The sequence below is a fragment of the Rhinoderma darwinii genome, chromosome 5 (assembly GCF_050947455.1).
Source record: "Rhinoderma darwinii isolate aRhiDar2 chromosome 5, aRhiDar2.hap1, whole genome shotgun sequence".
Lineage (NCBI taxonomy): Eukaryota > Metazoa > Chordata > Amphibia > Anura > Rhinodermatidae > Rhinoderma > Rhinoderma darwinii.
The window spans coordinates 208185272-208211816 of record NC_134691.1 but is presented as its reverse complement, the minus strand read 5'-3'; the positions used below and the strand labels follow the sequence as shown (position 1 = coordinate 208211816).

At 41.2% G+C, this 26545-nt stretch overlaps 1 protein-coding gene across 4 annotated transcripts in view; it reads left to right on the top strand.

Annotated features, from left to right (window-relative positions):
• Positions 1–26545, top strand: part of CTNND2 (catenin delta 2) — a 794124-nt gene that overhangs the window by 665311 nt on the left and 102268 nt on the right. For all 4 annotated transcript variants that reach the window (XM_075826901.1, XM_075826902.1, XM_075826899.1 and 1 more), the window contains exon 18: positions 1915–1999. In XM_075826901.1, the coding sequence (XP_075683016.1) occupies positions 1915–1999 (85 nt within the window). The remainder of the gene's footprint in view (positions 1–1914; positions 2000–26545) is intronic.

Sequence of the window (26545 nt, the reverse complement as noted above, 5' to 3'; positions counted from 1 at the left end):
AGCAAGTTCGGGTGAAGAGGAGGTCTCCTTAGAACAAATTGTAGTCACTACGCTAAAAACATTCTGCCAAAATTCTTCTATTTTGTGTATTTCTACCACATGTGCATTAAATCCCTTCTTTCCCCACAACCTCGCCAACACAGATCGGAATCCGAGGAGTATATTCTTGCTAATTTAGCAGGTGTCAGATACCATCTTAATTGTATTTTTCGAATTATCTCCATGTGATTAATACATCGTATGTTTTTACATGCCCAGCTCATTGCTTGATGCCAGATATAAAGTGAGAATACGTTGCCCAGATCTTGTTCCCAACTTAACATATAATTACATTTTTTATTCCATTCTAGACTTCGTAGGTCAGAATAAATGATAGATAAGCCTCCTTTTATTGGAGACAAAGAAGCCATGTAATTATAGATCCTGAGAAGGCATTGTTTCATAGTATGTATTCTTTCAATTAGATGGCCCTCTGCAAGAATTCTGACCATTTGGATATATTGAAAGTAGGCAATGCCAGGTAGTCTATGATTGATAGTTAATTCTTCATATGATTTAATTCGGTTCTTATTATACAGATCCTCAAGGGAGAGAGTTTCCCAAGCAGCCCATGAATTTATAATAAAGTCACTGTTTAAATCTTTAAAGTACCTCAGCCTAAAATCGCGCAGCTTAATCCTTATTAGTTTCTAGTTCACTATGAACTTATTCCAGATCTTAAGAGAAAAAGTTGTCACTGCCAAACATTTGTGAGCTGTCTTCAGACCCAGTAGCTTATATATACATAGAGCCTTTATTGATGTAGTCCTTGAGAACGATAATTCCATCAGAATCTGTGCACCAAGTGTGTCTTACTGGTTCTATTATTGACGCCACTTGATATAGCCTCAGATCTGGGGAACTCATCCCACCATCCTTAGCTGCTTCATAAAGAGTAAGCTTATTTATTCTTGGGGGTTTATTTCTCCAAATAAACCTCAGTATTATTTTTTGTAGTTTATTAATTAGAGATTTAGGAAATAAAAGTGGGATAGACCTGAAATAAAATAATTTTACTGGGACTTTCATTTGTATTAAATTAATCTTTTCAATCCAAGAGCTTAGAATTTTATTTAATTTACATAAATTCCCTCTCAACACAAGTCATAAATTCTTCTGAATTAATACTGATTATCTCTGGGAAATTGTTGCTAAAGTTCTAAGCCCTGTAACATCCTAGAAAACTAAAAGGATGTTCAAAAAACGATGCGAAGATAAAGTAGACATATGGGGGATGTTAATTAAACTATTGTGTGTGTGTGTGTGTGTGTGTGTGTGTGTGTGTGTGTGTGTGTGTGTGTGTGTGTGTGTGTGTGGTATAACTATGTTTTACGAGCAGATACAGTAAAATTTTGAAAAATGCTAATTTTTGCACATTTTCTCTAAGTTTTGGTGTGTTTCACAAATAAATACAGAATTTATCGACCAAATTTTTCTACTACCATAAAGTACCATATGACACAAGAAAACAGTCTCAGAATCGCTTGGATAGGTAAAAACATTCCAAAGTTATTACCACATAAAGTGACACACGTCAGATGTAAGAAAATTGTCCACAAGGCCAAAACAGGCTATTTCCTGAAGGGGTTAATAATTACGTCTTTACTCAAATTTGATAGATCCTTAACATAAAATTAGTCCTAGCATGTGTGTGTCTAAAATAGGGAAATTAGATCATTGGCGTCGATGTGATTTGACCATTTATTTACCGCACCGCAGAAAATGTTGGCGCTATATAAGCAGCAGTTAATAAATAATGAACAAACCTCATTACATTTGAGTATATTCTGTTATTATTCCATTGTTTTTATTATGCCATAGCTTAATTGTTCTCTTAAATCTTTTCTGATTTCAATTTTTCTTACTTTAAAACAGGCATTCTCCAAAAGTAGTAAAAGCAGCATCTCAAGTCCTAAACAGCATGTGGCAATACAGAGACCTTAGAAGTCTTTACAAAAAGGTAGGCTTATTTATTAACTTCTGTTTCTTCTTTTTCGCTAGTTTTATGTACTGTATCTTGTAATATGACTCCCCTTTGTTTTGCATTGTAAATAGTCAATACATGTCAGCAGTAACTCATTGTATGTGAAGAAAAAAAGGCTCATGAGATATTTCTTAAGATGGAACTATACAACAATGATCAATGTTTCTCCAGAACCCTTCTTCCCCCTTGTTAAACATTTTTTCTTTGTAGTTTTCCTGGTCTTATATAGTAGTAACATGAAATAGTACATTCCTTCAAGAAAATGTCATGTTTTGTTTACAATTTTTAAATTACAAACCCCCTACAGTGAAAATAACACCTTTCTGGAGCATGCATTGCATGCTTGGACTTAACACTGATCAGCCATAATATTAAAACCACCTGTCAAATATTGTGTTGGTCCCCCTCATGCTGCCAAAATTTATTTGACCTGTCAATGGATGGACTCCTCAAGACTTCTGAAGGTGTCCTGTGGTTTCTAGCACCAAGACGTTAGCAGCCAATCCTTAAAGTTCTGTAAGTTGCTAGGTGTGGCCTCCATGGGTCGGCTAGTCTTTCCAGCACATCCCACGTATGCTCGATACAATTGAAATTTGGGGAATTTGGAGGCCAATTCAACACCTTCAACTCTTTGTCATAGTCCTCAAATTATTCCTGAACAATTTTTGCAGTTTGGCAGGGTGCATTATCCTGCTGAAAGCGGACACTACCATTAGGGAATACCGTTGCCATCAAGAGGTGTACAATGTTTAAGTAGGTGGTATGTGCCAAAGTAACATCCACATGAATGCCAGGACCCATGGTTTCCCAGCAGAATATTGCCCAGGGCGCCACACTGCCTCTGTCAGCTTGCCTTCTTCCCATAGGCAATCCTAATGTCATCTATTCCCCAGGTAAGTGAGGCACTAGCCTCACATAATGGAAAAAAAAAACGTGATTTATGATACTACTTCCATTGTTCCATGGTCCAGTTCTGATGCTCACTTGCCCATCGAAGGTGTTTTTAGCAGTGGACAGGGGTCAGCACAAGCACACGGACTGGAACGCACCAAAAGCAGCAAGCTTTAATATCACTGTGTTCAGATACCTTTCCATCATATCTGTCTTTAAAGGGGTTGTCCAGTCATAAGAAATTGATGGCCTAGGATAGGCCATTAATATCTGATCCTTGGGGGACAACTCTGCCAAACAGCTGTTTAAAAGAGGCTGCGGCACTCCCTTCATTCCATATCTGCTAGTACTGTGATTCGCCCAGGGGCGTAGCAAGGGGGGGGGGGCAGGCGGGGCATGTGCCCCGGGCGCAACTAGTTGGTAGGGAAGGAGGGAGGTGCCGAAGAGCAGCTGATCGCTGCTGATAGGCGCCCCGTATGTCGGACACCTGCAGCAGCTTTGGGAAGAGCCAGGAAATTACACAGCGGCGTTCTGACTGGGTTCTGTGACGGCCAGGGAGTGGACCAGTCCAGTCACCTGACCTCACGTCAGTGACATGAGGTCAGATGACTCAGGTCAGGGGACAGGTCCACTCCCGTGCTGCACCCTCCCAGCATCTGCCTCTACTCTGTGCTCTGCTGTTACACACAGCCGACGAGCAGAAGAGGAAGCTCCGCCCACAGCCCGTCCTTACCTGTCAGCAACGAGACATGGTGAGTGTCTGTGTGTATATGTGGGTGTAGTGTGTATACAGTGTGTGTCTCTGTCTTAGTATGTTTATATGTTACAGTGTGTGTGTGTGTGTGTGTGTGTGTGTGTGTGTGTGACTCTGTGTCTCTGCATGTGTTTGTCTCTTACATCTACTACATTATCTGTACTCAGAGAGTTATCACTGTGTCATCTGTGGTGTTACATAGGACTGCAGGTAACACTACTAGATTATCTGTACTCAGAGTATTATCACTGTGTGTTATCTGTGGTGTTACATAGGACTGCAGATGACATAACTACATTATCTGTACTCAGAGAGTTATCACTGTGTTATCTGTGGTGTTACATAGGACTGCAGGTAACACTACCATCTGTATTTAGAGAGTTATCACTGTGTTATCTGTAGTGTTACATAGGACTACAGGTAACATTACTACATTATCTGTAATCAGAGAGTTATCACTGTGTTATCTGTGGTGTTACATAGGCTGCAGGTAACACTACATTATCTGTATTCAGAGAGTTATCACTGTGTTGTTATATAGGACTGCAGGGAACATCTACTACATTATCTGTGCTGTGTACATATATGCCTGTGTGCGTATATATGAGTCTGTTTGTGAATGTGTCTTTGTGCTTGTATATTTGTGCCTTTTATGTATTTGTATATTTTCCTGACTGTGTATTTATCTGCCGGTGTGTGTGTGTGTGTGTGTGTGTGTGTCTGTACGTCTATATATTTACCTGTATGTATTCCAGAATGTGTGTATGTATATTTGCCTGTATGTCTAAATATCTGTGTCTTTATGTATGTACAGTATATATGTCCCAGCGTGTCTATATATGTGGTTAATTTTTGGTTTGTGTAGGGGGCGGCAATAGAGAGTCTCGCACAGGGCGCCATCCAACCTAAGGCCGGCCCTGGCTGTCACCAACCCTAGTCAGAAGGAACTCCGGCGCTGCCTGCGCCGCATGACCTCCTCGGCTCCTCCTGTAAGTCACACCAGGCAGAGCGGAGAGTGGTAGCGGTAGGCTACCGCTCACCGGTCTGTTCACAGTGTGGCGCTAAGTACAAGGGGGGGAGTGTGGCGCTATTTAAAAGGAGGGGAATGTGGCACTATTTACAAGAGGGGGGGAAATGTGGCACTATTTACAAAGGGGCAGCGGGCTGTGTGTGGCACTATCTACAAGGGGGGGGGGGGAGTGTGCCGCTATCTACTAGGGGGGAAGCCGGCTGTGTGTGGCACTATCTACAAGGGAGGCTGTGTGTGGCACAATCTACAAGGGGGCTTTGTGTGGCCTCTTTAATTTATTTTCTTTTAATTTATTTTTATGTTAACCCCTTAATGTCCAGGCCATTTTGCACATTAATGACCAAGGATTATTTTCTGTTTTTTCACGGTCGCATTCCAAGAGTCGTAACTTTTTTTTCAATTCTGTCGACATAGCCGTATAAGGGCTTGTTTTTTGCGGGACGAGTTGTATTTTGTAATTTTACCATTTTTAGATGCTTATAATATATTGATTACATAGTTACATAGTTACATAGTTACATAGTTAGTACGGCTGAAAAAAGACACATGTCCATCAAGTTCAACCAAGGGAAGGGAAAAGGGAAGGAAAAATTTCTACACATAGGAGCTAATATTTTTTTGTTCTAGGAAATTATCTAACCCTTTTTTAAAGCCATCTACTGTCCCTGCTGTGACCAGCTCCTGCGGTAGGCTATTCCATAAATTCACAGTTCTCACTGTAAAGAAGCCTTGTCGCCTCTGCAGCTTGAACCTTTTTTTCTCCAGACGGAGGGAGTGCCCCCTTGTTTTTTGAGGGGGTTTTACAAGGAACAGGATTTCACCATATTTTTTGTATGTGCCATTAATATATTTATATAAGTTAATCATGTCCCCCCTTAGTCTTCTTTTTTCAAGGCTAAATAGGTTTAATTCTTTCAATCTTTCCTCATAACTTAAATTCTCCATGCCCCTTATTAGCTTCGTTGCTCTTCTTTGTATTTTTTCCAACTCCAGGGCATCCTTTCTATGAACTGGAGCCCAGAACTGAACTGCATATTCTAGATGAGGCCTCACTAATGCTTTGTAAAGTGGCATTATTACATCCCTGTCCCGCGAGTCCATGCCTCTTTTAATACACGACAATATCCTGCTGGCCTTTGAAGCAGCTGATTGACACTGCATGCTGTTATTGAGTTTATGATTTACAAGTACACCCAGATCCTTCTCAACAAGTGAATCCGCCAGTGTAGCGCCCCCTAGGACATATGATGCATGCAGGTTGTTGGTACCAAGATGCATAACTTTACATTTATCTACATTAAACTTCATTTGCCAAGTGGACGCCCAAACACTTAGTTTGTTTAAATCTTCCTGTAATTCATGAACATCTTCCATAGTCTGAACTATATTACATAGCTTGGTGTCATCTGCAAAAATAGAAATAGTGCTATTAATCCCTTCCTCTATATCATTAATAAATAAGTTGAATAATAGTGGTCCCAGCACTGAACCCTGGGGTACACCACTTATAACCGGGGACCATTCAGAGAAGGAATCATTGACCACAACCCTCTGGATACGGTCCTTGAGCCAATTCTCAATCCAATTACAAACTATATTTTCTAAACCTATAGTCCTTAATTTACCCATTAACTTTTATTAACTTTATTTTAGGAGAGAATTGAAAATAAGCAGCTATTCCAGCATTAATTTTCACGTTATAAATGTACGCAGTGTACTATGCAGCGTAAAAAACATGTTGACCTTATTCTGTGGGTCGGCACGATTACGGGGATGCCAAATATGTAAAGGTTTTATATGTTTTCCTACGTTTGCACAATAAAAAAGAAAAAAATTACTTGTTTTTGCATCGCCGCATTCCAAGAGACGTAATTTTTTTTATTTTTCCGTCAATGTCTTATAGATTAACTTTAATTTATTTTTTTATGGGGGGAATGGGAGAAAAGAGAGAATTTTGCTGTAGTTTCTTGCGTTTTTTTTGGACGCCGTTCATCCGGCGGTTTAATTAATGTGTTAATTTTATTGTTCAAGTCGTTACGATCGCGGGGATACCATATATGTGCATGTGTTATTTGTTTTGACACTTTTACTAAATAAAACCACTTTTTGGGCAAAAAAAGTAGTTTTATTTGATTTTGACTGTATTTTTTATTTTTTTCTCCACAAACTTTATTTAACTGATTTACATTTTTTTTTTAGTCCCACCAGGGGACTTCACTATGCGATCTGCTGATCGCATATATAATGCTTTGGTATACTTAGTATACCAAAGCATTATTGCCTGTCAGTGTAAAACTGACAGGCAATCTATTAGGCCATGCCTCCGGCATGGCCTAACAGGCATTTGCTGAAGGCAGACCTGGGGGTCTTTGTTAGGCCCCTTGCTGCCATGGAAACCCAACGGCGACCCGCGATTTCTTTGCGGGGGCGCCGATGGGGTGACAGAGGGAGCTCCCTCCCTCTGTCAAACACATTAGATGTCGCTGTCACTATTGACAGCGGCATTTAATGGGTCAAACTGCCGGAATCGGAGCGCACTTCGATTCCGGCAGTTGCAGCAGGGGCCAGGCTGTGTATAACAGCCGTGCTCCTGCCGCTGATCGCGTGGGTACACTGGCAGTACCCGCGTGATCACAGGACGGATATATCCGTCCTGCGCGAACTAGCAGCTGCAGAGGACGGATATATCCGTCCTTCGGCGTTAAGGGGTTAATTACATTATAGAACTATATCGCTTGTAAAATGTAGAAATGCTTTTATACTCGAGTTACATTAAAAAAATGGTGAAAAACAATTACACCTCATTGATTGGTAGAGAAAGCAAACATGGCGAGGGGGAAGGAGATGTCGGGAAATAAGTTGGGGGGGGGGGCGCCAATCTGAATCTTTGCCCCGGGTGCAGTAGAACCTAGCTACGCTTCTGGATTCGCCTACACACTTGTTGCAGTGGTTCACAGTATTACATACTTCTCCTATTCACTTCAATGGAGAAGGCTGTAATACTGTGAACCACTGCTACATTTGTGTCGGCGATTCACAGTACAAGCAGGAAAAGAATGAAGTGGAAGCAGCGCTCACATGACCGCCGCAGCCCCTTCAAAACAGTTGATCCGTGGGGGTGCCAGGAGTTGGTCCCACGGCAATCAGATATTGATGGCCTATCCTGAGGTTAGTTATGACCCTCAATGCCATTTGTCAGTAAATAATCATCTAGCCTTTTTTTAAATGCTGACATAGTATCTGCCATTACTACCTCTTGGCGAAGCGCATTCCATAATTTGACTACCATAACTGTAAAGAACTATTTGTTTTATTGATGTCTGAAACATTTTTCTTGCACACGCAATGAATGTCTCCTTTGAATGTGGTCCTTTGTAGAGTCCTTGAAAACAACAACAGATTATGTGCTAGTTCTTTGTATTGACCACACATATACTTATACATGTTAATAAAATCACTTCTAAGGCGTAATTTCTCCAAGCTGAACAAGCACAGTTTCTCTAGCCTTTCATTGTACGCGACACCTCCCATCCCATTTAATAATCTCATCACCTGCTTTTAAAGAGGCTCTGTCACCAAATTATAAGTGCCACATAATCTGATTGGCGCAGTAATGTATATAACAGCAGTGGTTTTTATTTTGAAAAACGATAATTTTTGAGCAAGTTATTAACAATTTTAGATTTATGCTAATTACCTTCTTAATAGACAGCTGGACGTGTTTTTACTTTTGACCAAGTGGGCGTTGTACAGAAAACTGTATGACGCTGACCAATCAGTGACCAATCAGCATCATACACTTCTCATGGTTGCTTTTGCCTAAAAAAAATTGTATAGCCCACAGATTAGTAAATAGTAATGCACCCATAGGATAACTGAATGGACTAAAGATGGCTTCAGTCATGTGACCAACATCATGTGACCACTGGCATTTAGTTAACACTATCCGGGTCTATAACAGGTGAATAGTAGGTTATAGAGGAGCAGAAATCATAAAGTAAAAACCATCAGTTCCCTTCTTCGCCATTAGGCGCTATTCTTGTAATGCAGACAGTGTGATGATGTCATTGCTCCGCCTGCGTTCTACTGGAGCAGGCTTGGTCAAAAGCGACCATACCTGTTTCGCTGAAGGAGAGCACGGCACGGGAATGGGGAGGGGTGAGTGTGGCACTATCTACATGGGCAATGTGGCACTACCTATGTGGGCATTGTGTATGGCAGTACTTACCTGGGCACTGTGCATGGCACTGCCTACATGGGCACTGTGGCACTACATACAGGGGCACTGTGTGTGGCACTATCTACATGGGCAGTATGTGGCACTTCCTACAGGGGGCACAATGGCACTATTTACAGGGGGCAGTGTGTGACACTACCTATAGGGGCACTGTGGCACTATTTAAAGGGGCTGTGTGAGGCACTATCTATGGCGGGGCACTGTGGCACTATCTACAGCGGGCATTGTGTGGCAGTCTTTATAGGTGGCACTATCTGCAGGGGGCACTGTCGCTATCCAGAGGGAGCAGTGTGGGGTACTATCTACAATGGGAACTGAAATTGGCACTAGCTACGCTGGTTTTTACGCTACCAGTAGTGATCAGCACATATGGACTGGCCTAGCCCTTTTTTTATTAGAGCTTGTCATATAAAGGGCTGTACTGGTGAGTAAGTGCAGACCACTACTCATAGCATGGCGAAAAAAACTTGGTTTGAAAAGTATGCGTTTGCAAACCCCCCTTTAAAAAAATTCTGAGTTTGCCCCTGCAGAGGTTGAAAAAAGACACCGGTTCATCATTTCTCTTTTGCATAACAATTTAAACATTAACAGGGATTTATTAATATGTTCAATTTAGTCACTTTTAATAAATCTGAATTACCCTGAAGCGTAGAAGCAAAGTACAGAGAGACACCGTATTTCATGTATCTGTGATTTATGGTAAATCAGAGTTTGTTTAAAGGTTCACTGTCACAGTAGTCCTTCCTATATATTTGAGGCCACATTGAGACTCCAATAGATCGATTATGTAATTATGGGGTGGGGAAACTTTTTTCTGCCAAGGGCCATTTAGATATTTATAAAATCTTTTGCGGGCCATAGAAAATTATCAACTTAAAAATGAGCCTGCTATATTTGGTCAAACATTTCATTAACTCACCCCTAATCTGATGGCTTAAAATTCTTCTCTTTGGTGAGACGTGTGATGTTTGCCGGTATTGATGATGATGCGTCGGTCAGTCTGGAGCGTAGTCGTCTCTTTGGTAAGTTTTGAAAAGAACTCGCAGGAGTAAGTTGTTCCGACTAAGTTAAAGAGGTTTTCCCATGAGGGACATTTATGACATATCCACAGGGATCCACACTTATCTCTAGAAAGGGGCCCCCTAAACCCCGCTCTACCTCTCTGTGTTCCTGCTGATTTCTGACCATGAAGAAGAAAACAGCGTAGCTCGCTGAGCTGAGCTGTTTCCGTAACTCCCATAGTAGTGAATGGCAGTTACGGAAGCAGCGTGGCATGCGAGTTCTGCTATTTCCATAACTACTATTCAGATCTATGGGACTTACGTAAACAGCGTAGCTCAGCGAGCTACGCTGTTTCCTTCTCTATGGTCGGAAATCACAAGCTTCAGCACAACACAAAGAGGTAGAACAGTGTTTAGGGGCCTCGTTCTAGAGATAGGTGCGGGTCCCAGAGGTGTAGATATATCATAAATGTCCTTGATGAAAAAAGTCGCTTGGGCCTCACTTTAAGTAGGGGGTGCGGATGGAGCCAAGGCGGGAATGACACGGCGGTCAGAGTGAGGTCGGAGCTTGCTATGACAGACCAGTCAGGTGACTGGACTGTGCCGGCCAGGGAGTGGATCTGTCCGGTCATCTGACCTCACGTCACTGACTCAGGTCAGGTTACCGGTCAGGATCAGGACATACTTGGCTCCTTCCGCCCTTCTCCTCCTAAATGAGATTGAGTAGGGCGGACAGAGCCAAGCAGCGAATGATGCGGCGGCAGCGCGGTCTGAGTGAGGCCGGGCTGGACCAAATGATCCCGCGGGCCTTATACGGCCGCGGGCCAGGCCTTCCCCACCCCTGATGTAATTGACATGAAGATTTTTACCTGATCCAACACTTGAGCAGCTAAAAACAATGGCAACTTCATTAATGGTTGGAGCACTGAACCTTCCTGGATGATAGCCAAGAGGTGCCTTATCTGCCATGATAACAACCTTATGATTTTCTAGGAAAGATTAAAATAATTAAGCCTATTTAGCCTTGAAAAGAGACAAGTCCCTTTTACACTGGCCAATAAGCGGCCGGTGCAGCGAGCGCCGATCAACGAGACATCGTTGATCGGTACTCGTTTGCTCCTGTCACACAAAGCTATGGATGGGGACGAGCGGTCGTTACTCCGATCGCTCATCCCCATACATTATCATCATGTTTGCAGCGCGTCTCCCTCTTTACACAGGGAGATGTGCTGCCGACAACGATAATATGTCACTTTTTTAAAATTATTCGATCAGCAGATGATCGAGCTCGTTCATCTGCTGATCGTTCCCCTGTTTACACTGGGCAATTATAGGCAAAGAGCGTTCTGTGAATGCTCGTCTACCCGGTAATCGACCAGTGTAAAACCCCCATAAGGGGGACATTATATACTTACATAAATATATGAATTGCCCATACAATAAATATAGTGAAAACCTGTTCCATGTAAAATCCCTTTTTTCAATTGCTGCCTTAAACAGATTGACATAAGGATTATGCTGATGTAGCATCTCCTGTATTTTAACCCTTTAACGACATGCCACGTACATGTACGTGACAACCGTAAGGGGAAAGTATGGAGCGGGCCCACGTTCTGAGCTCGCTTCATACACTACCGTTCAAAAGTTTAGGGTCACTTAGAAATTTCCTTATTTTTGAAAAAAAAGCACAGTTTTTTCAATGAAGATAACATTAAATTAATCAGAAATACACTCTATACATTGTTAATGTGCTAAATGACTATTCTAGCTGCAAACGTCTGGTTTTTAATGCAATATCTACATAGGTGTATAGAGGCCCATTTCCAGCAACCATCACTCCAGTGTTCTAATGGTACATTGTGTTTGCTAACTGTGTTAGAAGGCTAATTGATGATTAGAAAACACTTGAAAACACTTGTGCAATTATGTTAGCACCGCTGTAAACAGTTTTGCTGTTTAGAGGAGCTATAAAACTGACCTTACTTTGAGCTAGTTGAGAATCTGGAGCATTACATTTGTGGGTTCGATTAAACTCTCAAAATGGCTAGAAAAAGAGAGCTTTCATGTGAAACTCGACAGTCTATTCTTGTTCTTAGAAATTAAGGCTATTCCATGCGAGAAATTGCCAAGAAATTGAAGATTTCCTACAACGGTGTGTACTACTCCCTTCAGAGGACAGCACAAACAGGTTCTAACCAGAGTAGAAAGAGAAGTAGGAGGCCCCGCTGCACAACTGAGCAACAAGACAAGTACATTAGAGTCTCTAGTTTGAGAAATAGACGCCTCACAGGTCCTCAACTGGCAGCTTCATTAAATAGTACCCGCAAAACACCAGTGTCAACATCTACAGTGAAGAGGCGACTCTGGGATGCTGGCCTTCAGGGCAGAGTGGCAAAGAAAAAGCCATATCTGAGACTGGCTAATAAAAGGAAAAGATTAATATTGGCAAAAGCACACAGACATTGGACAGAGGAAGATTGGAAAAAAGTGTTATGGACAGAAGAATCGAAGTTTTAGGTGTTTGGATCACACAGAAGAACATTTATGAGACGCAGAACAACTGAAAAGATGCTGGAAGAGTGCCTGACGCCATCTGTCAAGCATGGTGGAGGTAATGTGATGGTCTGGGGTTGCTTTGGTGCTGGTAAAGTGGGAGATTTGTACAAGGTAAAAGGGATTTTGAATAAGGAAGGCTATCACTCCATTGTGCAACGCCATGGCATACCCTGTGGACAGCGCTTGATTGGAGCCAATTTCATCCTACAACAGGACATTGACACAAAGCACACCTCCAAATTATGCAAGAACTATTTAGGGAAGAAGCAGGCAGCTGTTATTCTATCTGTAATGGAGTGGCCAACGCCGTCACCAGATCTCAACCCCATAGAGCTGTTGTGGGAGCAGCTTGACCATATGGTACGCAAGAAGTGCCCATCAAGCCAATCCAACTTGTGGGAGGGGCTTCTGGAAGCATGAGGTGAAATTTCTCCCCATTACCTGAGCAAATTAAGAGCTAGAATGCCAAAGGTCTGTAATGCTGTAATTGCTGCAAATGGAGCATTCTTTGACGAAAGCAATGTTTGAAGGAGAAAATTATTATTTCAAATAAAAATCATTATTTCTAACCTTGTCAATGTCTTGACTATATTTTCTAGTAATTTTGCGACTCATTTGATAAATATAAGTGTGAGCTTTCATGGAAAACACAAAATTGTCTGGGTGACCCCCAACTTTTGAACGGTAGTGTACTTAACAGGTGACGGCTGTGTAATACAGCCGGCACCTCACTGCAATGGGCGGAATCAAAGATCATTTTGATTCAACACGTTTAACCCCTAAAATGCCGCTGTCAATCGTGACCACGGCACTTAAAGCGTTTGAAGTGGTGGGGGGCAATGGCCCCCTCCAATGTGCCATTGCCCCCTCCGCGACACGCCGATGGTTGTCATGGCAGCCTGGAGCCTAATGAAGGCTCCCAGGTTTGCCATCTGTGTCCTACTTTGAAGCCCTGCCTCTGGTAGGACTTCAAAGGAGACTGTCAGTATAAGCGATATACTGGAATACGTCACTGGTTCAAGTCCCCTAGGAGAACTAATAAAAAATAAATAAAAAACAGTTAAATAAAGATTTTTTTAATGTTCCAAAAATCTATTAAAATGTTCAAAAAACACTGCTTTTCCCATTTAAAAAAAATAAAAGTTAAAAATAACTAATATTGGCGTGTCCATAAAAGTTAAAAATATTACTATATTGCCTTATTTAACCCACTCAGAGAGCGCCGTAATTTTTTTTTATTAAAATACCCAAATTGCTGGTTTTTGGTGCTAATAATAACTCTATAGCTTGTTCTGCAAAATATCAGCCCTCACATCTCTCAATTGATGGAAACATTAAAAAAAGTTTGGCTCTCAGAATATAGCGACACAAAAAGATTTTTTTTTAGCAAATAGTTTTCTTTTTATAAAAGTGGTAAAATGAAAAAAATAAAAATTTGGTATCACCTTAATCGTATCAACCCAGAGAATAAGGTGGACATGTTGTTTTTACCACCTGATGGACGCAGTAAAAACAAAACCCCCCCAAAAAATTTTTGGGCCTATTTCACCCCACAAATAATTTATTTTTCAGTTTCCTAGTACATTATGCGGTACAATAAATGGTGCCATGAAAAACAACAACTTGTCCCGCAAAAATTTCAGCATGATAGAGCGGCGCCGGGTCGCCGATATTATCAGTAATACTATCGGCAATCCAGCGGCGCTCCATGCTGATTCTTCGGTAGAGATTCTCTACCTGACTGTTACTGCTTTTCAGCTACCCGTCCGCTTGCTTTCACGGACAAGCAACTGAACAGCAATGCAAAAGGAGGGAGCCCCTTATGGGATGGGGGCCCCAGGCAATTGCCCAGTTTGCCCCTCCCCCTAATGTCGGCCCTGCATACTTGGTACCTACTTGGGAAATTTCATGTAATTTCCATTTTGCCAATCACAGCCAATCTATGTTGGCCATGGGCTACGGTTGGATCATAATTGGAAGCAGCATCATGCATGAAAGCATGGTGAACAACACAATATGCTCTATCAACTTGCTTTCTGGCCTGGGTTTGGGCAAGATTCTCCACGCTTCTGAGAGCCATCTGTCTGATCTGTTGCTGAGAAAGCCAGGCCCGAGTTTGCTGAAGAGTTTCCGCAGCTTAAGGCCCCATGCACACGACCGTAGAATTTGTCCGTAAATGCAAACCTTAATTACGGTCCGCAATTATGGACCAATTCACTTCTATTGACCACGGACACCTTCCCGTATATTTGCAGGAAATTGTCGGGGCAGTAGAAAGCCTCCGCAAAAGATAGGACATGTCCTATCTTTTGCTTTTTACGGACCGTTCTCCCATACAAAGTAAATGGGCCGAAAATGCCAGCGGCCGGCCGTGCCAGTAATTGCGGACCGTGATTACAGGCATAGCCATGTGTATGGGGCCTGAGCAGCAGTATGACGAATTTGATCAGCCTTCAGTCGGGAAAAAGTTTGCTGAGGAGTCTCTGCGGCTCGTGATGCATCTTTCCTCCTGGACATTGGAGGTTTCCTGCCAATTGAGGGACTTCCCTTTCACAACATTTTGCAAATTGATGTTAATGGTTAGTTGAGTTCAGATTTGCTAAGTTTAAATCCTGAAGGTGTAGTGGCTAGTGTAGAAGCCAAGTTCAATACACTTTAGAAATGTAAAATAAAAATCCCACGGCCTGAGTGGCCTATAGCCTCCACTGGACTTGGTTTTATTTTTCAAGACTTCTTAGTGGGTCCAAAGGATCCCACACAAGTCAGGAAGATCAACTCTCAGTTGCCGACCCCTTCAAGTTTTTTGACTGAAAACTTTAATATGTGCCCAAAAAGTATAAGATGCAATGGGGGATGATTTATCTAAACTTGTGTAAAAGAAAATGAGGCAGTTGCCCACAGCAACCAATCAGATTCCAGCTCTCAGCTTTCAAAGGCCCCTTTGAAAATGAAAGTAGTAAACTGGTTGCTATGGGTAACCGCTCCACTGTACTTTCCCATCTAGATCTAGCATTATATAGTAAAGTGCACTACCTGCTACTGCCAGATAAAAACATCTATACTATAAAACGAATGTCTGTAGTCGCTTGTATATTATTTATGATCCTTTGATAATGTCTGATAACAGAATACAACGGCAGGGTCAGGACCTTTACAAAAACCTTCCCAGACGTTCCATGTACCTATGTGCCAAATTTTGGGTCAAATGGTTCAGGAGTTTGGATGTCTATAGAAGACAATAAAACAGACATTGACTTTTAGGGTATGTTCACACGGCTTATTTTCGGCCGTTTTTCGTGCCATAAACGCCCAAAAACGGTCAAAAAATCGGAAGCAGAACGCCTTGCCGTTTGATTTCAATGGGAAAATGGTGTTCTGTTCCGACGGGCGGTATTTTTTACGCTGCCTTTTTGAAAAATGGCCGTGAAAAAGAAGTGCAGGTCACTTCTTGGGACTTTTTGGAGCCGTTTTTCATAGACTCTATTGAAAACAGCTCCAAAAATGGGCGAACAAAATGCAGCGAAAAACAAAGTGAAAATCGCGAGTGGCTTAAAAAACGTCTGAAAACAGATCTGTATTTTCAGAAATTTTTTGCTAAGCGTGTGAACATATCCTTATAGTATAGATATTCCAAAGACGTTTGAAACTTATATTTAAAGAAGTCCATTAAAGCACTCCACTTTTTTTTTTCTCCCCCTCCATTTGTACATTGGTGTTTCAGTGGGGTTCTGTGTGCAGAAATACTTACTGATCCATGCATAACGTAGTTTTCGGGTCCAGCGCCTCCCACGTGATCTTCATTCTGACCTGGTTTGGAATCACTGTGCTTTTGAGAAAACCGGAACTTAGGCTCTCAATGCATTCCCATGGGGCCTCGTTCTGGCTCTCAATGCATTCCTATGGAGCCTCGTTCTGGCTCTCAATGCATTCCTATGGAGCCTCGTTCTGGCTCTCAATGCATTCCTATGGAGCCTCGTTCTCGCTTCCGAAAATGACATGATGCACGGATCGGTAAGTATGTCTGCACACAGCACTCCAACGAAACACCAATGTACAAATAGAGGGGGGGGGGAGCGATTTTTTTTAAGTTTCTCTAAAAATGTTAGGGTTCCCACAAAAATAATTCATACATATGTTGTAAAGTGTGTTTAAAAATATTTCTTGTAATTTATTGAGTAGCAAACTAAAAGTGGACTGCTAGTGATTATAACAAAGAATAACACAGGATGTATGTTACAGGGTGTGCAATAAAAGCTTAATTACGAAATGGGGATGTTGAGATGAGACTATCCCTTTAAGGGCTTGTCCACACGTAACTGATATGCTGCAGAAAATTTCTGCAGCATACACGCATCAACTAGCAAACAATCCGCTGTGGAAAAGCCGCACCATTTCATGCATTTTTAACTGCAGAAAACAGTGAAGATTTTTTGTGCGGTTTTTTTGTGTGTCTTTTCAAGGGCTGTGTGATGGTGATATTTCTTCTTCCTGTGATGTCATTCCCATCCCCTGTAAGAAATTCTGCAGCATTACCGCAGCAAATTCCGCAGTTCATCAGAAAAACGCAAGACATCTTCATGCAAACACAATATTCGTTACAAATGCTGAAAGTAGTTTCCCCAAAAACACATGTATCCGCTATCCACAAGATAAGGGATACATGTGTGATCACTGGGGGTCAGACCGCTGGGACCCCCAGCGATGAGGAATATGCGGGGGACTGAAAGCTCTCCATGAGTTCTTCATTGGAGCTGCCGGAGACAACGGTCCGGGTAGTCCCATAGAATTTAATTGAGTGCTAGTCGAGCATGTGCACCAGCGCTCCATTCTCATGGATAACTTTCTGGCACTTTCAGTATTTAAAGGGAACCTGTCACTAGGTTTGGGGCAACCTCCAAGACTCATCTCGGGTAATTTCCTGGGTAAGTTCTTTTATCAACTTTTTGACATTGTTTGGAATGTATAATGACAGCTACAGTGAAGGAAATAAGTATTTGATCCCTTGTAGATTTTGTAAGTTTGCCCACTGTCAAAGACATGAACAGTCTAGAATTTTTAGGCTAGGTTAATTTTACCAGTGAGAGATAGATTATATATAAAAAAAAAAAAGAAAATCACATAGTCAAAATTATATATATTTATTTGCATTGTGCACAGAGAAATAAGTATTTGATCCCTTTGGCAAACAAGACTTAATACTTGGTGGCAAAACCCTTGTTGGCAAGCACAGCAGTCAGACGTTTTTTGTAGTTGATGATGAGGTTTGCACACATGTTAGATGGAATTTTGGCCCACTCCTCTTTGCAGATCATCTGTAAATCATTAAGATTTCAAGGCTGTCGCTTAGCAACTCGGATCTTCAGCTCCCTCCATAAGTTTTCGATAGGATTAAGGTCTGGAGACTGGCTAGGCCACTCCATGACCTTAATGTGCTTCTTTTTGAGCCACTCCTTTGTTGCCTTGGCTGTATGTTTTGGGTCATTGTCGTGCTGGAAGACCCAGCCACGAGCCATTTTTAATGTCCTGGTGGAGGGAAGGAGGTTGTCACTCAGGATTTGACGGTACATGGCTCCATCCATTCTCCCATTGATGCGGTGAAGTAGTCCTGTGCCCTTAGCAGAGAAACACCCCCAAAACATAATGTTTCCACCTCCATGCTTGACAGTGGGGACGGTGTTCTTTGGGTCATAGGCAGCATTTATCTTCCTCCAAACACGGCGAGTTGAGTTAATGCCAAAGAGCTCAATTTTAGTCTCATCTGACCACAGCACCTTCTCCCAATCACTCTCAGAATCATCCAGATGTTCATTTGCAAACTTCAGACGGGCCTGTACATGTGCCTTCTTGAGCAGGGGGACCTTGCGGGCACTGCAGGATTTTAATCCATTATGGCGTAATGTGTTACCAATGGTTTTCTTGGTGACTGTGGTCCCAGCTGCCTTGAGATCATTAACAAGTTCCCCCCGTGTAGTTTTCGGCTGAGCTCTCACCTTCCTCAGGATCAAGGATACCCCACGAGGTGAGATTTTGCATGGAGCCCCAGATCGATGTCGATTGACAATCATTTTGTATGTCTTCCATTTTCTTACTATTGCACCAACAGTTGTCTCCTTCTCACCCAGCGTCTTACTTATGGTTTTGTAGCCCATTCCAGCCTTGTGCAGGTCTATGATCTTGTCCCTGACATCCTTAGAAAGCTCTTTGGTCTTGCCCATGTTGTAGAGGTTAGAGTCAGACTGATTAATTGAGTCTGTGGACAGGAGTCTTTTATACAGGTGACCATTTAAGACAGCTGTCTTTAATGCAGGCACCAAGTTGATTTGGAGCGTGTAACTGGTCTGGAGGAGGCTGAACTCTTAATGGTTGGTAGGGGATCAAATACTTATTTCTCTGTGCATAATGCAAATAAATATATATAATTTTGACTATGTGATTTTCTGTTTGTTTTTTTATATAATCTATCTCTCACTGGTAAAATTAACCTAGCCTAAAAATTCTAGACTGTTCATGGTTTTGACAGTGGGCAAACTTACAAAATCAGCAAGGTATCAAATACTTATTTCCTTCACTGTATATAACGACATGCTGGTGGCCCCAAACCTAGTGACAGGTTCCCTTTAATGAATAATTCTGTGTTTGTATTTTCACAGGAATGTACTGTTTCTGTTTATTATATTTATTGGATTACATTCTATTTACCTATTTAATTACTTATACTATAACTATTTCTCATTAACCTTTTACAATTATACCTTATATGTATACTTACACACAAACAGCAGAAACTTCTGTATGGATACCCAAAATACTTAAATTTGACTCTGTGTTTCTTGCGTTATTTATTTTTAAAAAAATTGCATTATTTCATGAAGATTATCAGTTACATAAAAAAAAAATCCCAATTTACATACAAAATAATGCACATAAAGATGATGGTATAAATATAGGCTAGCCCTAAAAAAGTAAAGAAAAAGAAACAAAACTTGATCTAAACTCTTGTCGTTTAAACAGCACTTTCTTACAGCACCACCAGTTTGATACAGGGCTTTTTACCATCCCATATCAACTCCCTAAGGCTATGTTCACACGGGGTATTTTGCCGAGTTTTTTGACGCGGAAACCGCGTCGCAAAACTCGGCAGAAACGGCCCGAGAACGCCTCCCATTGATTTCAATGGGAGGCGTCGGCGTCTTTTTTCGGGAAAAAGAAGCGACATGCCCTATCTTCGGGCGCTTCCGCCTCGGACCTCCCATTGACTTCAATGGGAGGCAGGAGAAAGCGTATATCTCGCTGTTTTATGCCCGCGGCGCTCAATGGCCGCGGGCGAAAAACGGCGCGATAATTGCGGCGAAAATCGGCGTGCAGGGAGAGGAATATCTGCCTCAAAGTTCCAAACGGAATTTTGAGGCAGATATTCCTCCCCCAAAATACTCCGTGTGAACATAGCCTTATAATGGAATCTATAGTAGTAAATATTTTGGCCCCTAGCCAAGTTGGTGCATTTTTTTAACACAGATATAGGTAAGATAAGCATCTTAACCCGATTAATTCTAGCCATAAACGGTAGATTAAGTCTTCGCCAATTTTTACCTTTCTGTCTCATATCTTTTGCGGAAAATACGCAGCGGAATACAAAAGAAGCAAAGTGGTTGTGATTGAACAAATGTCATCCAGAAGCTGCGGAAAAATTCAGTCCAGAAATTCACCTGCGGTGCGTAAATTTAGTTCCGCCACGTGTTAATTCCTGCTGCGGAAAGTGAACCAATTTCCTGTGTTCTTCTGAAGAAATATCACCTTAGGGCTTGTCCACATGTAACGGAATTGCTGCAGAAAATTTCTGCAGCAATTCCGCAGAAAGTAGCAGACGTTCCACTGTGGAAAAACCGCACCATTTCCTGCGGTTTTTACTTCAGAAAATTATGTGGATTTTGCTGCATTTTTCTCAATGTTGGGAGATGGTGACATCACCTCTGAAAAACGCAGCAATTCAGTCCACTTTCCGCAGCAGGAATTGACTGAATGGGTGCTGATGGTTGCTATGGCAACCGGAGGCCCAACAATGACCTCCTAGTATGGAAGCCTATTAGGCCCGCCGGGAGGCGAAGCCAATTAGGCTTACTGTAAGTGAATAGCTGACAGCTCTAATACACTGCACTATGTAGGTAGTGCAGTGTGTTAGAATAGCGATCAGGGCTTCATGCCTTCAAGTCCCCTAGTGGGACAAAAAAAAGTTAATAAAAATGTAAAAAAGTTAAAAAAAATAAACGTTTCACGTAAAAAAAAAACAATACTGGCCTTTTTTCCCATAATAAGTCTTTTATTATAGGAAAAATTGGAAACATAAAAAAAAAAGTACACATATGTGGTATCACCGCGTCCGTAATGATCCGAACTATAAAAATATCATGCTATTTTACCCGCCTAGTGAACACCGTAAAACAAACAATTCCAGAATCGCTGTTTTTTAGTCACTACCCCTCCCAAAACAGAATAAAAAAAGTGATCAAAATGTTGCATGTACAAACAAAATGATACCATTAAAAAATACAGTCGTCCCGCAAAAAACAAGCCCTCCCACAGCTTTTTGGACGGAAAAATAAAAAAGTTATGGCTCTCAGAATATGGTGACTTAAAAAATTTATTATTTGAAACAAAAGTGATTTTATTGTGCAAACAGCTGCAAAGCATAAAAAACTATATACATCTGGTATCGCCGTAATCGTATCGACCCGCAGAATAAAGTAAAATTGTCATTTATAGCGGATGGTGAACACCGTAAAAACAAAGAATAAAAAACATCAGAATTTCTGTTTTTTGTCACCTGGCTTGCCAAAAAATTTAATAAAAAGTGATCAAGAAATCGCATGTACCCCAAAATGGTACCAATGAAAACGACAGATTGTCCCGCAACAAATAAGCCCTCACACAACTCTGGTGGAGAATAAATAACAAAGTTCTGGTTCTCAGAATATGGCGATGCAAAATATACAGAGTTAAGCGGATACAATTTTTATTTATCAGTGCGACACCGGCCCCACATCTGTGAATTATTATTTATTTACCCCACTATTATACCCTCTTATTATGCCCTGATGTTCTCTGTCCAGCTTACATATGCCCCCACATTATGAACTGAAATACCAGCGAAACCCCAAATAGAACAACTACCAAGCAAAATCTGCGCTCCAAAAGCCAAGTGGCGCTCCCTCCCTTCTGAACCCTACGGAGTGGCCGAACAGTAGTTTACATCCACATATATGGCATCGCTATACCCGGGAGGACCCGCTTAAGAGTTTGAGGTATTTGTCTTCAGTGGCATGAACTGGGCACAACATATTGTGCACTAAAATAGCATATACCTGTGGAAAATTGCAATTTTCACTTTGCACCATTCACTGAGCGTTCATTTCTAATAAATAAATAAAATGGTCGGGTCAAAATGCCCACTACACCCCTTAACAAATGCCTTGAGGGGTGCAGTTTTCAAAATGGGGGTCACTACTTGGAGGTTTGTTTTACTATTTGACCCCAGAGCCCTGCAATTGTGGGCCAATGCGGCAAAAACCACCAAAATAGGCCTCACATGCGCATTTGCTCTTTCACTCCTAAGCACTGTCATATGTCCAGGCAAATGATAAATGCCTTGAGGGGTGTAGTTTCCAAATGGAGTCACTTCTCAGGGGTTTCTACTGTACTGGTACATCAGGGGCTCTGCAAATGCAACATGGCACCTAAAAACCATCCAAGCAAAATCTGCATTCCAAGTAACCCCCCTGCCATGCTGAGCCCTGCCGTGTGTCCAAACAGCAGTTTATGACCACATATGGGGTATTGCCGTACTCGGGAGAAATTGCGTTACAATTGTTGGGGTGTTTTTTCTCCTTTATTCCTTGTGAAAATGAAAAAAAAATTACATTTTAGTGGAAAGATTGTAGATTTTAATTTTCACTGCTTAAATCCAATAAATTCAGCAAAAAAAACAGTGGGGTCAAAATGCTCACTATACCGCTAGATAAATTCCATGAGGGGTGTGCTTTCCCAAATGGGGTCACTTTTGCGGGGTTTGCACTGTTTTGGCTCCTCAGGGGCTTTGCAAATGTGACCTTGGGCCGCAAACCATTCTAGCAAAACTTGAGCTCCAAAAGTCAAATGGTTCTCCTTCCTTTTTAAGCATTGCCATGTGTCCAAACAGCAGTTTTACACCACATATGGGGCATTGCCGTGCTCAGAAGAGTTTGCTTTACAAATGTTGGGGTGCTTTTTCTCCTCTATCTATTGTGAAAAGGAAAAAATATGAGCTAAAACTAAATTTTATTAGAAAAAATTAGATTTTCAATTTCACAGCATAATTCCAATAAATTCTGCAAAAACCCTGTGGGGTAAAACTGCCAACTATACCCCTAGAAATATTCCTTGAGGGGTGTAGTTTCCAAAATGGGGTCACTTTTGGGGGGGTTTCCACTGTTTTGGTCCCTCCAGGGTGTTGCAAACACGACATGGCACTGAAAACTATTCCAGCAAAATCTGCTCACCAAAATACAAATGGCGCTCGTTCCCTTCTGAGCCGTGGCATGGGTCCAAACAGCCGTTTATTACCACATATGGGGAATAACCGTAATCGGGAGAAGATGCTTTACAAATGTTGGGGTGCTTTTTCTCATTTATTCCTTGTAAAACTGTAACATTTCTAAGTTATTTCAGAAAAAAGTATATTTTCATTTTTGCAGACTAATTCCAATAAGTTTTGCAAAGAAACTGTTGGGTCAAAATGCTCACTACACCACTAGATAACTTTCTTGAGGGGTGTAGTTTCCAAAATGGGGTCACTATTGGGGCGTTTCCACTGTTTTGGCACCACAAGACCTCTTGAAACCTGACATGTTGCCTAAAATATATTGTAAAAAAAGGAGGCCCCAAAATCCACTAGGTGCTCAGTCCAGTAGCACACTAGGGCCACATGTCGAATATTTCTAAAATCTGCAGAATCTGGGCAATAAATATTGAGTTGCGTTTCTCTGGTAAAACGTGAATTTTTTTCTGAATAAAATGTATTACATTGTCTGAACAGATTCGTATGTACCGCGGAACATACGAATCTGTTCAGACAATGAAGACAGAAAACAACACCTGCTATCACTGAGGAATACATTCTTACAACAGGGATACTATCCACGAATTATAGATGATCAGATCTACAGAGCAACATGAATTCCAAGGAGCAATATTCTGGAGTACAAAAAGAAGGAAGACAGCAGCAGGGTGCCCCTAGTGGTCATATACAACCCACAAATGAACATCTTGAGGAAAACTGCTGCTGATCTCCAACCTATATTTAACAAAGACAATAAACTGAAGGAAATATTGGTGGATTTACCTCTCCCTGCATACAAACAGCCACCAAACCTAAGGAATCTCCTGGTCAGTAGTGCCTCTCATCACCATCAGACACTGGCACTTTTCCTTGCAACAATAGAAAATGCAAGACCTGTACCAACATCATGTCATCAAACACCATCCACATACCAAACACGCAGCAGGACTATAAAATCACTGGCACGTTCTCCTGTACATCCTCCAATGTAGTGTACATGATCCTGTGTAGAAGGTGCATCAATAAAGGAATCTACATTGGAGAAACAAAACAAAAACTACAAACCAGGATGAATCTTCACAGACATACAATAAAACAGGAGGTGGATACACCCGTGGGAAATCACTTCTCAGGACTAGATCACAGTTTGGCAGATTTAAAGGTACTAATTCTGAAGGGTCATTTTAAAAACCACAGAGAGAGAAAAAATTGGGAATTCAAGATGATGATAAAATTTCAGTCATTGACACAAGGCCTCAATCTAACACCAGGATTTATGAGCCACTACATGGACACACGTCACATCCCACATCAGACTGACTCCAGATGCCTTAACTCCTAAGTCATCACCCCTATAACCTCAGTTTTATGGCCCCAGCTTATCGTAATGATGTATCATCTCATGAACTAATTGTCTTTGTGTAACATCTAAAGGTTGTGCTTTTTTATTTCTCAGTCATTAATTTGTTACCTCGCCTGAAGAAGGAGCCTGTGCGCTCTGAAAGCTTGCATATAGAACTTTTATAGTTAGCCAATATGTATATATATGTATATATATATATATAAAATAACTATCTCTAATGTAAAATTATACAAACTCTTAATTCCTAAACGTAAAACACCCTTATACAACTCGAGATGGGAAAACAAATTAGCTACCAATTTCTCAACCGACCAAACCAAATTGATCCTAAGGAATTCCCACTCTCTCTCATTCTTTACAAGGATCCGGGAACTTAATTTTAAAGTAGTGGCAACATGGTACAAAACACCTGAAACCCTACATAAAAAAGACACTAAACAATCACCTAGCGGCTGGAGTTGTAATAAAAACAGGAAACGTCCTACGTATATGCATGTCCTATATTGGTGCGTTTTAACGCATCTCTGCGCCCATTGTAGTTAATGGGTGAGTGAAAATCACGAACAGCAGACGGATACACATCCGTGCGCGGTGTGTGGTTTGCGCATCAATTCCATTAAAAAAAAAGATGTGCTTTGCGAGTGCGTGAAAAACAAATGCCACTCGAAAAGCACAGATGCAATAACGCAATGCACACGAACCAGATTTCCGCATGTTTTTTACGCGTGTTAATATTTCACGCTTGTGTGAATGTAGGCTAACTTGTCCAATCCTTCAACAATCTAGGCACAAAGTTCAGACGATGATAAATAAATTCTCTGATAAAAACATCACTCTCCCCTACCTGCTGGTTCTTCTAAGGGTATGTTAACACGCAAACGTAAAATACGTCTGAAAAATACGTCTGAAATTACAGAGCTTTTTTCAGGAGAAAACAGCTCCTGAATTTCAGACGTTTTGACAAGTGCACGAGTTTTTCGCGGCGTCCATTACAGACGTAATTGGAGCTATTTCTCAATGGAGTCAATGAAAAACGGCTCCCATTACGTCCCAAGAAGTGACATGCACTTCTTTGAGGCGGCCGTCTTTATACGCGCCGTCTTTTGACAGTGGCGCGTAAAAAAAAGCCCATCTGCACAAAACACCATAAGACCCATTGAATTCAATGGGCAGATGTTTGCCGACGGTTTGGAGCCGTTTTTTCGGCCGTAATTCCAGGCGAAAAACGCCTGAATTACGTCCGTAAATAGGGCGTGTGAACATACCCTTAACCTTAATAATACACATTATAAGCCCAACCTCAACAATTTCACACATATGTACTAAAGAAAAATAATAAGTGCTAGACGCTGGAAAGAATCAAACTCTCCGACTATATTAGTATGGTTAAAGCAAATCAACTTAATCCAGTCTTATGAAAAAATAAAACGGAGAGTTAGATCCAAGTTTCCCTTTTTAGTATGTGTATATTCTTTTATGATGTTACTTTATGTAATTAGATATGTCAATATCTATTTATGATGTTATTGTACTTACCCTTCACCCCTCCCTTTCCTTTCTATGCATCCTCATTCTTTATATTATATATGTTTCAAAAACCTCAAAATAAAGAATATACAAAAAAATAAAATCATAGTTTTTGGTCCTGTAACCCGTTACAAATTCATCTTTTATATGAATAAGTAATGTTCTGCCTCCCGAGTGTGTGTTTCTATTATTTATTTTGCATAGGCCATAATCTTGCGCTGAGCATTAATTTATACACAATTTGTTCATATCTCAACTGGGGGAAGGTAATATTATTTAACCTGGCTGCTGTGTGACCATTCTATTTTTACCTGTCTTATTGTTCTGTATGAACTCGACCACAATTCTTTGTATTGACTCTAGTCCCTTGCTTCTGAAATACTTGTACAAGCTGTCATCAGTTGCTATTAGGGACTGCACTAAGGGATGCGATGTGGGGACTCCCTGTGCAATGTTCATATCCCTGTGAGGGGTGTTTTAAGGTGAAAATCGCAAAATCACTTAGACTATGCCCTCCTTATTCTTAAAGGAGTTTTCCTACTATCATAAATTATCACCTATCTGCAAGATAG